This window comes from Lacerta agilis, chromosome 8 (assembly GCF_009819535.1).
Source record: "Lacerta agilis isolate rLacAgi1 chromosome 8, rLacAgi1.pri, whole genome shotgun sequence".
NCBI classification, from domain to species: domain Eukaryota; kingdom Metazoa; phylum Chordata; class Lepidosauria; order Squamata; family Lacertidae; genus Lacerta; species Lacerta agilis.
This window is the reverse complement of record NC_046319.1, coordinates 11,028,733-11,043,266: the sequence shown is the minus strand read 5'-3', so window position 1 is coordinate 11,043,266 and position 14,534 is coordinate 11,028,733. Positions and strand designations below refer to the sequence as shown.

General features: G+C 49.2%; 1 protein-coding gene across 1 annotated transcript; it reads right to left on the bottom strand.

Moving 5' to 3' along the window:
• Nucleotides 1–6,038: 6,038 nt before the first annotated feature.
• On the bottom strand, nt 6,039–14,165 carry TAS1R2 (taste 1 receptor member 2). Its single transcript, XM_033158951.1, has 5 exons — nt 13,890–14,165; nt 12,131–12,907; nt 10,819–11,031; nt 9,241–9,361; nt 6,039–6,967 (listed from the first exon to the last, which is right to left on the bottom strand). The coding sequence occupies exons 1-5, from the start codon at nt 14,148–14,150 to the stop codon at nt 6,039–6,041; spliced, it is 2,301 nt and encodes a 766-aa protein (XP_033014842.1). The 5' UTR covers nt 14,151–14,165.
• Nucleotides 14,166–14,534: the final 369 nt, after the last annotated feature.

Sequence of the window (14,534 nt, the reverse complement as noted above, 5' to 3'; positions counted from 1 at the left end):
CCACGAATTTCTTTAATCCTTTCTGAAACTGTCCAAGTTGGTGGCCCATCTCTGCCTCTCTGCAGAAGTGAGTTCCATTTATTATTATTATTAAAGATTTCCTTGAATTACAAAAGAATGTGCAATATCTCTCTCTTTTAGATCATAGAGTCTCTTAGTGACATTCCATGCAACACAATGTTGTATCTAGCATAGGGGTTGAAGGGGAAGAGAGGTGGGAGGAGAGAGAGCTGGGGAGAGGGTGAGTGTTAAACTTGCAAATTATTTTTCCTTTTCTCAGAATTGATAGACGTGTGAGGTTTTTGGTGTCAGCGTCACTTGGGCAGGTCCTCTTTTTATTCATTGGTTGGATAGCCACAGGTTCTCGTATTATGGATTTCTCCTTGATACCCCCCAAAATATCTGAAGCCCCTGCTCCCCTGAAACTTGGATCGGGGCCTTCAGTGTGGTTGCCCCAGAAACAGCATCCCAGTTGAGATATGACAGGCACACACTGTCTGCACTTGGGGGGGATACTGTTCTTCAAAACTATTTTTTTTAAAGTTTAACAGTGTTTGTGTCAAGTCTGCAGGACACCTTGAGATGTATATGTATATGGTGGTTCATAATTTACTCGTTTTGTTGTTGTTTAGTCGTTTAGTCATGTCCGACTCTTCATGACCCCATGGACCAGAGCACGCCAGGCACTCCTGTCTTCCACTGCCTCCCGGATTTTGGTCAGACTCATGTTGGTAGCTTCGAGAACACTGTCCAACCATCTCATCCTCTGTCGTCCCCTTCTCCTTGTGCCCTCCATCTTTCCCAACATCAGGGTCTTTTCCAGGGAGTCTTCTCTTCTCATGAGGTGGCCAAAGTACTGGAGCCTCAACTTCAGGATCTGTCCTTCCAGTGAGCACTCAGGGCTGATTTCCTTCAGAATGGATAGGTTTAATCTTCTTGCAGTCCATGGGAGCCTCCTCCAGCACCATAATTCAAAAGCATCAATTCTTCGGCGATCAGCCTTCTTTATGGTCCAGCTCTCACTTCACATCACTACTGGTTTTACTCGTTTGAATTAACTATATATTCTGCTTGGTTGTAAACAGAACATCTGGGCAGTATACCAAAAAAGCAGTGAAATTGTCAGTAAAGAGGCTTAAGCGCCCTAGGTCAGGCATAGGCAAACTCGGCCCTCCAGATGTTTTGGGACTACAATTCCCATCATCCCTGACCACTGGGCCTGTTAGCTAGGGATGATGGGAGTTGTAGTCCCAAAACATCTGGAGGGCCGAGTTTGCCTATTCCTGCCCTAGGTTGTAGCCAATGATAGCCATACTCAAAGTAGACCCATTGAAATGACTAAATTAGAACCATTCATCTCAATGGACATACCCTGAGTAAGTTGGATAAAAATTCAAATACGTGAACAGTTCAGATAAAAAAAAACAGGTTAAAACATCTGTCAGCATCTACATGTCTGGATAGATTTGCCTATTATTAGCAACATTGATATTAAGGAGGAGGAAAATGGCAAGGGGAGACAATGTTGTGCAGTGGTTAGAGTGTCAGATGAAGACCTAGGAGTCCAGGGTTCAAATCCCCCACTTGTCCACAAAGCTCACTTGATGACCTTGGTCTAGTCACTGACTCCCTAACCTACCTCACAGGCAAAACAGAAAAGAAAAGAAAAGAAAATTCCTTCCAATAGCACCTTAGAGACCAACTAAGTTTGTTCTTGGTATGAGCTTTCATGTGCACGCACACTTCTTCAGATACCTCACAGGGTTGTTGTGGTGATTAAATGAGGAGGGGGAGAATTGTGTGTGCTACCTCGAGCTTCGTGGAGAAAAGGGTATCAAGGCAAAAAAAAAACCACAACTTAAGGATTATATGCAATGCTACTCAAGAGTAGACCTACCGAAGTTAATTATCCCGACTGAGTTCCCCTGAGTAGGATTTGGGAAGGGGAGACAGGAAACTGGAATGGGCAAATTTGTCCATCTCAGCTTCGGACCACCTGTAAAAAGCCTGCCGTGGTGTCAAACGCATGACAGGAGCACCGGCCGTGAACTCTGAGCGCTTCAAGGTGCTTTGACGCACACTGGCAACATGGACACCCACCCGCTGGTCCATTCACTTTCTCCAGCAGGCATCCCATGTGGTTTGAGTTATCACCTTGAGCAACACAGACAGGAGAGCGGAAGGTTGTTGGAAGTGGGGGGCGAGGAGAAGTAGAAACCCCAACTTTGGGTTCTGTCCAAGAAGTGTCACACATCATCATCCGGCCTGTAATAATAACTACTTATCTAACAAGGGGGGGACGTCAGACAGTTTGATTTGCCAATTAGCCTCACACTGAGCTGCTAACCAAAAGCAGATGGACTGATACGTTATCTCAGTGTTTCCCCGACAAAAGGGGGGAGAGGGAGAGAGGCAAGATGTTTTTGCCTGGGCTGAAACAGGAGGCACACTCTGTTCTTAACACCCCCAAAAAATAATGGGGGACTGCTAGAGCTGGGCAAAGGGCAAAGGGTCCTCCCTCATCTGTCTCTGTGCGAGTCGCTGTTCTCGGGAACTCATCCAGAGATGTGACAGGCACTCTCCACCACCTACAGCTGGGGTGTTCTGGTGGGACCCAGAAGCAATGGGATGATGCTTCCAGCTAAGGCTGCTGTCTGGAGCAAGGGTCAAACCCAATCGAAGTCCCCCTCAAATACGATTGAAGCAGGTGAGCTTCTTCACCTAGCCCAAACTTCCTGTTCACCATGGCCAAGGAGGAAGTAGATTGGGGGAATAATATGGTTGCCATACATCCAGATTTTCCCAGACATTACCAGGATTTTAAAGGCGGAATTGATATCGGGGGGGGGGGGGGCAAAAGGCGGTGCTTTGTCCTGGATCTTAGGCAAGTCAATCAAAAATCACGTTTTCGTAAATTTTTATATATGGATGTTTTATGATGGCCAATACAGTGGTACCTCGGGTTACAGGCACTTCAGGTTGCAGACGCTTCAGGTTACAGACTCCGCTAACCCAGAAATAGTACCTCGGGTTAAGAACTTTGCTTCAGGATGAGAACAGAAATTGTGCAGCGGCGGCGCGGCGGCAGCGGGAGGCCCCATTAGCTAAAGTGGTACCTCAGGTTAAGAACAGTTTCAGGTTAAGAACGGACCTCCAGAACGAATTAAGTTCTTAACCTGAGGTACCACTGTACTTTAAAAAAGCTCAACATTTTTTGGTGTGTCCTGGTACCTTAAGGCGGTATAGGAGATAAGAAGAGATTAGATGAGAGGAATGATGTGTCTCTGTCTGAGATACGACTCGTTCCGGACCTCCCACTTTTATTTTCCTTTGAACACCACCCAGTCCAAACGGGCAGCTTGCACCAGTCAGAGGGAAGCAGTGCAAAGCAGTTTCCTTCCAAACCAACCCTTCAAGGATGCTTAAACACAGATGTGGGGAAACCCAGTGGCCTGCTAGATGTGGCTGAACTACAACTCCGATCATCCCAAGCCATTGCTTGCTGGGGTTCATGGGAGAGGTAGTTCCGCACCCTCTGGGGAGCCAAAGGTTCCCCTCACCTGCTCTAACCCATCCCATACAAATGAAAATGTTTAGGAACCAATCTGGATCTGCCACGAATATTGGGGGTGGGGGTGGGTTGCAATAGGAGAAACAGTATTCTGTCCCCCAGCCCCATTACATTACAGTGGTGCCTCACTAGACGAATGCCTCGCTAGACGAAAAACTCGCTAGACGAAAGGCATTCGCGAGAGAAAGTCTGTCTCGGAAGACGAATTTTCCTATGGGCTTGCCTCGCAAGATGAAAAATTTCCGCGATCCCCCCCCCCCCGTCAAACTGCTCTTTCCCCGTTGGTGCTTCGCAAGACGAAATTTTCGCTATACGACAGCACTCGCAGAACGAATTAATTTCGTCTTGCGAGGCACCACTGTATTCCAGAAAAGCAGTTGAATGATGACGAACATGTGTTGGAAACACGCAAAAAAAATAATCCAGGTAAACAGCAACTATACTACTGCAAAATCTTGGTGCAGAAAGGACCTCAGAAGGATCCCAATTTTTTTGCGAGAGTCGTTTTACTGAGTGGGGTCCTGGTCTTTTTGCCTGAAAGACCAGCTTCGGTGGTCCTACTGTCCTGAACAAGACAAAATGAAACAGGTGGGCAGGAGAGTTGAAAGCTTGCCAATGTGCTAGCAGGGAACACTCAAAATCCCTCTTCTCTCCCTCTCTCTCTCCCTCTCCCTCTCTTCTCTTCTCTCCCGCTAACTTCCCCCTCCAACTTTCACACACTCCGAGTTGCATTTATCATCTTCAAAAAAAAGAAAAAAAAACCCGAGGTGTTTCAATAGCATTAAAGAGCTGATTTGAAGGTACTGAAGCCATGAAAATTCAGAGTTCGGGCTGAGAGAGAGAGAGGAAAAAATCCTCTTGATGCTCTGCCCCAACATACAGAAAGAGCATCTGAGAACGTTCGCTATGGGCCTCTCTGTCTCTGAGCTGGTTGGCTTAGACTGGTCCAGAGATAGAGGAGACCCAGAGAGGGAAGAGTTGGCAGGAAAAAAGAGGGGGGAAATCAGAGCTTTTCATGAGAATCAAACAGTAAGTAGGCCGACTTTAGGAAAGACTCAGATTCCACTTAGGGATTGGACTTTATTCGCCGTGAACTTTGGTAATAAAGCAGTATATGGTGGTGTTTTCATGATTCTAAATCCTGGCAGGATGTGGTTCTGTGGTTAGAGAGAGGAGAAGAAACTGGATACTGGATCAGGCCAATGGCCCATCCGGTCCAGCATCCTGCTCTCACAGGGGCCAAACATACCCTCCAACACTTCTCTGATGAAAATAGGGACAGTGATGGCCAAACTCGGCCCTCCAGCTGTTTTGGGACTACAATTCCCATCATCCCTGACCGCTGGGTCCTGTTAGCTAGGGATGATGGGAGTTGTAGTCCCAAAACATCTGGAGGGCTGAGTTTGCCTATGCCTGGTCTAGAGAGTCCTTGAGCACAGTACTTTTAAAAAGAGATATCCGAGTCACTTGGCTCCGGCGTCACATAACTCCATACCATCCAACATTTATCCTATGAAAACGGGGATGTCCTAAGGAGAAGCGGGACATTCTGGGATCAAATCAGAAACCGGGATGCCTTCTGTAAATCCAGGACTGTCCCTGGAAAATAGGGACACTTGGAGGGTCTGAGATGCCCCAAAAGGAAGCCCAAAAGGAGGATCTGAGTGTAAAAGCACTGCTTTCCCTACTTGTGATTCCAGGTAAGTGGTAATCAGAGGCATCCACCTCCAACAATGAATCTAGCCATCATAGCTAGTAGCCACTGACAGTGTTATGGTCCCCCGTGATTTTGCCTTTGAAATGAATTACCAGCCAAGATTAGGCACCCAAGATCATGATGTTTAGGTCCCTAGGGAGGACATTTTTATTTTATTTTATTTTATTTTATTTTATTTTTTGCTCAGATGGCTTTCCCTGAGGCACAACCCAGTCATTTAGGAAATATTAACTGCAGATCTGTAGGAATCACTTTATTTGGGAGGTGGAGCGGTTGGAGCACATGGGAATGTGGTTATTGTTTTTACAGTTTGCAGAAACAGATTTGATCGTTTTTCGGAACTGGTGTCATATTGGCTATATTTTATATCTGGTTCACTGCTTTGATGGCCTCAGGCGGTGAAGCAGTTTATACATTTGCAAACCTTCTGCATCAAAGTCTTGAATCTGTCGTGGATGCTTCAGTTGAGTTTCCTGCATTGCAGCGGGTTGGACTATACAACCCTTGGGGTCCCTACAATTCCATGGTTCTATTATTCTATAGCCCCGAGTTGATGGCCACATCTTACAGCAATGAGTTCCGCGGGTTTAACCCTGCTCTGTGTGAAGAAGTCCTTTCCATTTGCTCATCTGGAATCAGCTTCATCAAAGAACCCCAGCGATGAGGAAGGAAGAGTGAAGGAACCTTCTCTCCGGGCATCAATGCACAAATAATGTACAGGTGTCCATTTCATTCCACGAGTTTCTGGAATTACTCCTGCCTCATGGTGTAGCTCTGAATGGCGTCCTGGAAGAAGGCGGTCGTGTTGCGCTCCGGGTGAAGGAAAAGGATGTAACATTTGGGGCCAAAGTAGCCCACGCAGATGCTGAACAAGTTGGACAGGACGGTGGCCGACTCAAAAACCATCACCACGATCCCTTCGAAGATGGACATGACAAGGAAGAGGGACACCCAGGAGCCGAAATAGCCCGTCATGCACAAGGTGATGTATTTGGCTTCGTTGTAGTTCTTCGGCAAGGCCTTCCCCATGTAGGCGAAGCAGAAGCAAAGGAAGCACAGAATCATGTCAAAGGCATTGTTGAAGACCATGGCGGCACGGTAGTTCTGGTTGCACATCAAGATGAGTATGGCCGGGTCGTTGCTCACCCGGGCTCGGAAGGGCACCGGCTTGTTGAAGTAGATATTGAGCGCTACGATAAAGACCTTGATGACCAAGACGGCAGCGACGAAGACCCGCTGCCCGTCGTACTTCCGCCAGGCTTCGTAGGCCCGAGGCAGCTGGGCGGCCATCTTGAAGACGCAGATGATCTGGAAGGAGCGGACGGTGATGCAGGCAATGCAGGTGGTGAAGCAGAGGCTGAAGACCGTTTGGCGGCAGAAGCAAACCAGCTCCGTCGGCCGGCCCATGAAGAAGAGGACGCTGCAGAAGCCAGCAGCCAGGGAGGCGATCATCAGGAAGCAGAGGCGGCCCCCGGCAGACTTCACCACCGGCGTGGCAGAGTGGCGTGTGAAGAGGGCCAAGATCCACAGGGTCGCCAGGAGGCCGAGGGTCGAGAGAGACAGGAGGGCGAGAGAGATGGCGTCGCCCCAGTGGATGTAGAGCAGCTGTTTCGTGAAGCACTCTTCTTTGCCGGGTTCCGACCACATGTCCAGCGGACACTCCTGGCAGGTGAAATTGTCTGCCGACCAAAAAAGACACACACCACAGAGACACATAACCCGCCAAAGTTAAGTCGTCACTATATCAGGAGCTGGGAATTTAATCGGATCGCTTTGTCCAGGCATAGGCAAACTCAACCCTCCAGATGTTTTGGGACTACAACTCCCAACATCCCTGACCACTGGGTCCTGTTAGCTAGGGATGATGGGAGTTGTAGTCCCAAAACATCTGGAGGGCCGAGTTTGCCTATGCCTGGCTTTGTCCAACAAAAAGGTTGGTTGATGTTTAGGGTGGCGATTGGGAAGAGTGAACTGACCATCTTTTGCCCAGTTATAAACCATTTTAAAAGGTGGAATATATCTAGCTGACCTTCCTTTGTCATATTTCACTCTGTGGCGTTGGGAGGATATTCTGCTTAGTTGTTTGCAATGGATTTTCCTCTCAGTCTTGCAGCAGATTTCTGTTGTGTCATGTTTGTTTCAATACTAAAGAGGATGCTGATTTTAAAATATTTATTCGCGTTTGCATTTATTTATTTATTTTTGTTTAAGATGCTTTAACTTATGTTGTAAATCCTCTGGCTGGGTCTGGATTTTCCACTAGGCATGCTAAATGTTCAGGGCTCCACCAGGAGAGATCTTTGCATCGTCTCACTTCCTCACAGAGCTGAAGAGCTGTGGGTCTCCTTCTCTCACAACTGCAACTGGGCAGGTTGTAGCAGAATTCTCGTGTAATTGCATCTATGACTGTGGTGCCTATTAAATGTACGTATTTATCTGTACGTCTAATATTGGAGGGGTGGGCAGGGGCCGTTGCGATTATAAGAGTGCCAATGCTCTACAAATACTTTAATGCAGCCCTGGACCCTATAATCCCTGAGAGAAAAGCTTCAGGGTTTTGTTTTGTTTTTGGTGTTTTCACTTTAAACCTCTTTCTTATCTCACCATATATCATCTCCCAAAATGCCCTCGGTTTCTTGCGAGTCACAATTTCGAGTGTCATAGGCGCCAACTCCCTAGGGCCCTGGGTGCCTGAGCACCCACGAAATTCTCCACAAAAGGGCCAGGCACCCACAAATTTCAGTGCCAGGGCCATGCATGCTGCATGGCACCTGTGGCCCCGGGCACTCACGGTCGCGGGACCAAGTTGGCACTCCTGTCTAGTGTTATGAGAGAGGGAGGAAAACCATTTTTTCCATCTGCTTTCTCCAGGCCACTTATCATTTTATGGACTGCTAACATCACTTACTTGCCTTTTCTCTAAGCTAAAAGCAGGGTGGGTGGCAGGTTTTTCCCCATATCCACTACCCACACCAACTCTGATAGTAGACATAAGATCATAAGAAGAGCCCTCCTGGATCAGGCCAGATGAAGGTGACCTGCACTACAACTAATCCAGAATGCGGCAGCTAGACTGGTGACTGGGAGTGGCCGCCAGGACCTTACAACACGGGTCCTGAAAGACCTACATTGGATCCCAGCACGTTTCTGGGCACAATTCAAAGTGTCGGTGCTGACCTTTAAAGCCCTAAATGGCCTCGGCCCAGTAGACCTGAAGGAGTGTCTCCACCCCCATCGTTCAGCCTGGACACTGAGGTCCAGCCAGTGGTGGAGGAACCCTCTCCAGCCCCTGGGGCAGGACACACGGCAGCCCATACAGTCACCGTGCGAGCGGCGGCCCATACGGACGCCACGCGAGTAGTGCCCATACTAACTGCACACGCGCCCTCGGCCGCTCTACAGCTGGGGGGGGCAGCGGGCCATCTTGTCTCTCCCCCCCCCCAGAGTGGTGCTCGGGGTGGACCGCCCCCTTTGCACGCCTCTGGGTCCAGCGCCAAGGACCTTCTGGCAGTTCCCTCACTGCGAGAAGTGAGGTTACAGGGAACCAGGCAGAGGGCCTTCTCGGTAGTGGCACCCACCCTGTAGAATGCCCTCCCATCAGATGTCAAGGAAATAAACAACAATCTGACTTTTAGAAGACATCTGAAGGCAGCCATGTTTGGGGAAGCTTTTAATATTTGATAAATTATTGTATTTTAATATTTTGCTGGAAACCGCCCAGAGTGGCTGGGGAAACCCAGCCAGATGGGCAGGGTATAAATTATTATTATTATTATTATTATTATTATTATTATTATTATTATTATTAGATGGGACTCGCGTCTACACTAGTATCCTGTTCTCACAGCAGCCACCCAGATGTGCCGCCATAAGGAAACCCGCAAGCAGGACGTGAGCACAACAGCAGCTCTCCCCGCCTGTGGTTTCCAGCAAGTGGTATTCAGAAACTCACTGCTGCTGTTGAGAAAAGTCCCAGCCTCGCACTGCACACACTCGAAACAGCAGGTGAGCATCCCGATCAATTTTTTCTTCTGTCCCGCCTCGCATTGCTCTGAGCAGATGGACCGAGGCGCCTGCAAAGGAGAGATTCTTTACATGCACTGTAGACATTTCCAGAATGACCAAAAAAAGAAGAGGGGGAAAGCAGCGGTGATTGTTATCTCTGTCTATCAAAGACAAAGCTCAATGCAGGACACGGCCAAACGCCTCAAGGATTTAACCTCCAAACAGGCACAAGGTGGCAGTCTTGAGCCAATGTAAACAAGTTGTGGGACCTGCCTGTGAAGATATCTATCAGAAGGGGGGAACTGAGATTTCTATGGACTTGTTTGCATTCACCCTAAAGCATATTGGTAAGTAAGCAAGTTATAGGGAAGGACCATAGCTCAGTTGCAGAGCTCCTGCCTTGCATGCAAAAAGCCCCGGGTTCAATGGCTGGCACCTCCAGGTAGGGCTGAGAAGGAGTCCCTGCCTGGAACCCAGGAGAACTGCTGCCGGTCAGTGCAGAAAGTATTGAGCTGAGCAGACCGGAGCAATGGTCTTCAGGCAGCTTCCCGTGTCGGGTAGGAGACAATTCTGATGGCTCTGTTGGGGGTTGAGCCTCAGATCTCCAAGCAGATATCAAGCTGTGGACCTTCCCCAGAAAGTGACGGTCAATATTGACCATACGTCCGGGATTTCCTGGACATAGCCAGTCGGAAATAGAATCCAGGCGGAAATCGCTGTAATGTCTGGGGAAACCCGGACTCATGACAACCCATGTCGGAAGGGTAGATTTTTGCAAACTTCCTTTTAAAAAAGCTCAAAAACCTCTTTTTAAATTTTTTATTTTATTTTTGAGACTTTGAAATATGGCAATCCATGGTCATTTGTGGCCTGGACCCTTCCAGATTAGACTGCTGCAATTTTTGGGGTCGGGGGTCGGTGGGTGCAGTCCTTGAAAACTGTCCAGAAGCTTCAGTTAGAACAAAACCTCCGCCAGCTTACAATAACTCCCTGAAACCCCCATTTTGGACATTTGAAGTTCTCAATCGGAGGTGGGTGGAACCTGTGGCCCTCCAAAGGTTATTCAACCACAGCTTCCAGCATCATCCCTGACTATTGGCCATCCACACTGGGATTGATGGGAGCTGGTGTCCAAGGACACCTGAAGGACCACAAGTTGTCCATCTCTGAATTAGGCACTCACTTGTTTTTATCACCCCAGGCTACCTCCATCACAACTTTGCCTGTTGCCACCTCCCTTCCCATGGGTTGCTGGATTCTAGGTCCCATCATCTTCTCTGACCATTGGCCGTGCTGTCTGGGACTGATTGGGAGTTGGAGCCCACCAACACCTGGCCACAGATGTCCCCCCCCCAACCTTGAGATACAATGCCAGGTCTCAATGGAAGTTCCCACCACCACTAAGAAGACCCTTGTACCTAGTAAGTACCCATTGAGTTCATTCCACGGCAGGAGGAAGACCTCGGAGGTGGAATGGACTGTCTGGCACAGGACACCCATGGGAGTCCCTTGAGACGCTACTCACTGTGTTGTTTATGGTGTGCCAGGTGATGATTTTCTCATTGACATCAAGCCTTCCCTGCAACGAATTATAGGAAGCAATCTTCTTGAAAGGCTTCCCGGGGACATTCCATTGCCACTGTATGACCTCGAAACCGTTCGGTGGGTCCCCTTTCTGGTCAAAGTTGATCACGGTCCTCAGCAGGGTGAAGTTCACCTTGCCCATCTCTTTCAGCAGCTACGACACGAGGAGAGAGGCACTATTTGAGCCTTTTTGAGCTCAGGCCTCAAAATCATACTGCCAACCACCACCAGCTGACCCCCAAAAGCCCGGTCCCTGCCCAGGCTCTATCTCTCCCTCTAGTTCCAATGTTGAGCATTGAGTGCTTTTGCTTAGGTAGCCAAAACAGCACCACCCACATGGGGCCGTTCCAGCAGGCTGGGGGAAGACTGAAGTTTTACAGAAGTACTAATCTTTCTGGGAGGGGAGAGGGCTGGAAGCAGTTGACCCAACTGTTTGTGCCCAGCGGCCCTGGAATGTTGGCAGACTGTTGGAAAGGGTTTTTTATTATTATTTGTAGCTGGAAGACTGCATTTCCTTCTGGATCTCCTTACTGGGGTCATTGGTAGGGCTGGGCGATATATCGTCCAAAACTGGTTTCAAGTCCATATCACGATATCGGCTTTGTAATTTTTGACCTGGGGATATATTGTGAATCAGGGCTGGGCAAGATATATCGTCCAAAATTGGTTTCAAGTATATATCATTACATCAGTTTTGTAATCTTTAACATGGGGATATATTGCGAATCGTGGTGTGTCTTTGTGTTTGTGTGCCAAAAATCACAACGCGGGGGAAAACCGTGAAGCCAGCCAATGCCTCTACATAGCTCTATCCTTATTTCAGACAACGGGATATATTGGTATGTCGCAATGTTTACCTGGTGACATATTGCATTGTTGAAAACCAGATATCGCCCAGCCCCAGTCACTTGCGGAACCAGAGGGAAAAAAGCAAGTGGGTCCATGGTTCAAATTTTTCTTTGGCAGGCAAATTTCTACACTCGCATTCATCATCCCTCTCTATCCTCCGCACACTGGGCAAGTCAGGGCCAGTGAGGGGGTATGGCCCTGGGGCAAGGGCGTGGTTTTGGGACAGGGCACAGCCCATAAGGACCCCCGGAGGCCAGATAAAGAGGTCTGGAGGTCCTCGGCTGGCTCTCTGGCCTCCATTTCTCCATCCAGCCATAAACAACTGCATCTTCCTGCCCTTGGCCACCCCTCCATGAATACATTCCCTCCCACCCCAGCCACGTGGCATTGATGTGGGGGTTCACCTCCCACGGATAAACCTCCCGCCGGTCACATCGCGTGGCGCTGCATCTTAGCAGCTGGTGCAAGGCGTGCGCGACCACGTAAACCGCCGAGTAGACGTTGAAGTTGACGCGGTCCCCTGTGCCCCGGAGGCTCTTGTCGTAGGAGCAAGCCTCCGCCAGGCAGTCGTCGCATTCCTGGTTGCACGTTGCCGCACCGGAGGCGGCCTGGCCTTTGCCGTCTTCCCCCGGGTGGGATGGACCCTTGACGCGGAAGTTGTCCATCCCTGGGACGGGGACATCCTGCACGGCCACGCCAAAGATGGTGCCCACGCTCGAGATGTTGGCGACGCCGTGGGTGTTCGGGTCGATGGACCAGGCCTCTGCGGCGATCCACACGACGTCCGTCATCTTCTGGCGGATGACCTCTCCGAAGAACGTGGGGAGAGGCAGCTCCAGGCTGAGGATGATCACCACTTTGGCCGTGCTCCTGCTGATCTTGGCCACGACGCTGCTGATTGCCTCCAGGGTGCTGTTGCTCGAATCGTGAGGGTCCTTTCCCTGGACCGGGATGGTCTCCTGGAAGGCAATGCAGCTTCGGGTGGCCTGGGTTCGCAACAGCTGCAGGTTTTGTTGGCCGTAGTCGTCGTCGCTGGTGAGGACAATGAACCAGTTCCACTTGAAGTGCTGCAGGAGCCGGAGCATGACAGCGATCTGCTGCTCCGCACTCGGGATGGTGCGGAAAGCCGCCGGGAAGACCTTGGGGTTGCTCAGGGACTCCGTGGTGGCGCTGTAGGTGATCTGGAGGGGAGGAGAGCCGAGTCGCCCTCAGGGCGACCAGAGAAGAGAACATCATAGGAGGGCACAACAGAGATTTTATTGGTTTTCCACAAAGACAAAAAACAAAACAATAAAACAAATACAACATCAACAAATACAACAGCTAAAACAAAAATAAACAACGATACAAACCTAGACTGGAATACCAACATTCCTTTTACTAATAAAAAAATCTTATTTCGAATCTACTTGGGGGACTTCCCCCGTTTTCTCTCCTTTGCTTCCAATTCTAATTTACTTTAATAACTTCACATCTCTGAAATTTAAATCTATCACCATCAAAATAGGAGGGCACAACAGTACCAGCAAAGCAGGACTAGCAGATGAAATTGATGGAAACTGCTAGCTTGAACTAGCAGAGTGAGAGAATAGGAAGAAAGAGTTTTTAAAACAAGAGTGGAGGGGGGGGGGAAATGGTGGAATGCTTGAAAAATTATTGTAAGCAACTTAAAACGTTAGCAGGATTGGAATAAATTGAGCAGCTGAACTACAGGGTGGAGGGGACAACTGGAAAAGAAAGAATAAGTAATAGTTAGAATATGCAGCAGTAAAGGAAAAATAACATGAACCATAGAAGGCAGGGAGGGAAATCAAAGCTAAGTAAGCTGGTAATATGTGCAAATTAGAGTGGCTGGGGCAACCAGCCCCAGCCACTCTAATTTGATGATGATGATGATGATGATGATGATGATGATTATTATTATTATTATTATTATTACAGGACACCCCTATTTTCATCAGTGAAATGTTGGAGCATATACATAATACCAGCCATGCGAAAATACTGAGAGAATGAATCCCGTCCAGCTGGAGGCGTGGCTTGTGGAGAGGAGGCGTGGCCATGGGAGGCTTCCAAGGGCCAGGCGTTGAGGTGTGAGGGGCTGCATTCCACCCCTGGGGGCCGCAGTTCCCTGCCGCTGCCGAGGACAGCCACCAACTTTACCTGTGGGACGAGGAACTGGCTCAAGAGGTAAGCGGCTGTCACCGCTGCCTGAGACGAGTCTGGCCCGATGACGGCTACCACCCTCGGGCGGTATTGGGTGTAGTTGGTCTCGATATCCAGCTGGGAGCGGTTGTCAGAGAGGAAGTATAAGATGGGGTGTATGGTGTTGGTGAGGTAGCAGACGTCCACCATCTCGTAGCCCAGCCGCAGCCCTGGCAGGAGGGCGCTGGCTTTGTTGATCTCTTCTACCGCGAAGCGCATGGCCTGGAGGTAGCTGTAGCTCACGACTTTCAAATTGTACCTGGGAGAGGGGTGAGAGGCAATGCACTGAGGGCCAGCTTTGGACCGGGGAGGCTGGGCAAAGCTCCGGTTGAAGAAGAAGAGGAGTTTGGATTTGATATCCCACTTTATCACTACCCAAAGGAGTCTCAAAGCAGCTAACATTCTCCTTTCCCTTCCTCCCCCACAACAAACACTCTGTGGGGTGAGTGGGGCTGAGAGACTTCAAAGAAGTGTGACTAGCCCAAGGTCACCCAGCAGCTGCATGTGGAGGAGCGGGGAAGCGAACCCGGTTCACCACATTATGAGTCTACCGCTCTTAACCACTACACCACACTGGCTCTTGAGTCACCTGCTTTTCTTTAA

Excerpts from the sequence above, each read along its gene's own strand:
- TAS1R2 (XM_033158951.1), bottom strand. The coding sequence starts at position 14,150 with ATGCGCTTCGCGGTAGAAGAGATCAACAAAGCCAGCGCCCTCCTGCCA. Across the intron at positions 11,032-12,130 it reads GGGAGGTTTATCCGTGGGAG|CTGCTGAAAGAGATGGGCAA; the intron begins GTGAACCCCCAC and ends CTCGTGTCGTAG. Across the intron at positions 9,362-10,818 it reads GGCACACCATAAACAACACA|GCGCCTCGGTCCATCTGCTC; the intron begins GTGAGTAGCGTC and ends TCTCCTTTGCAG.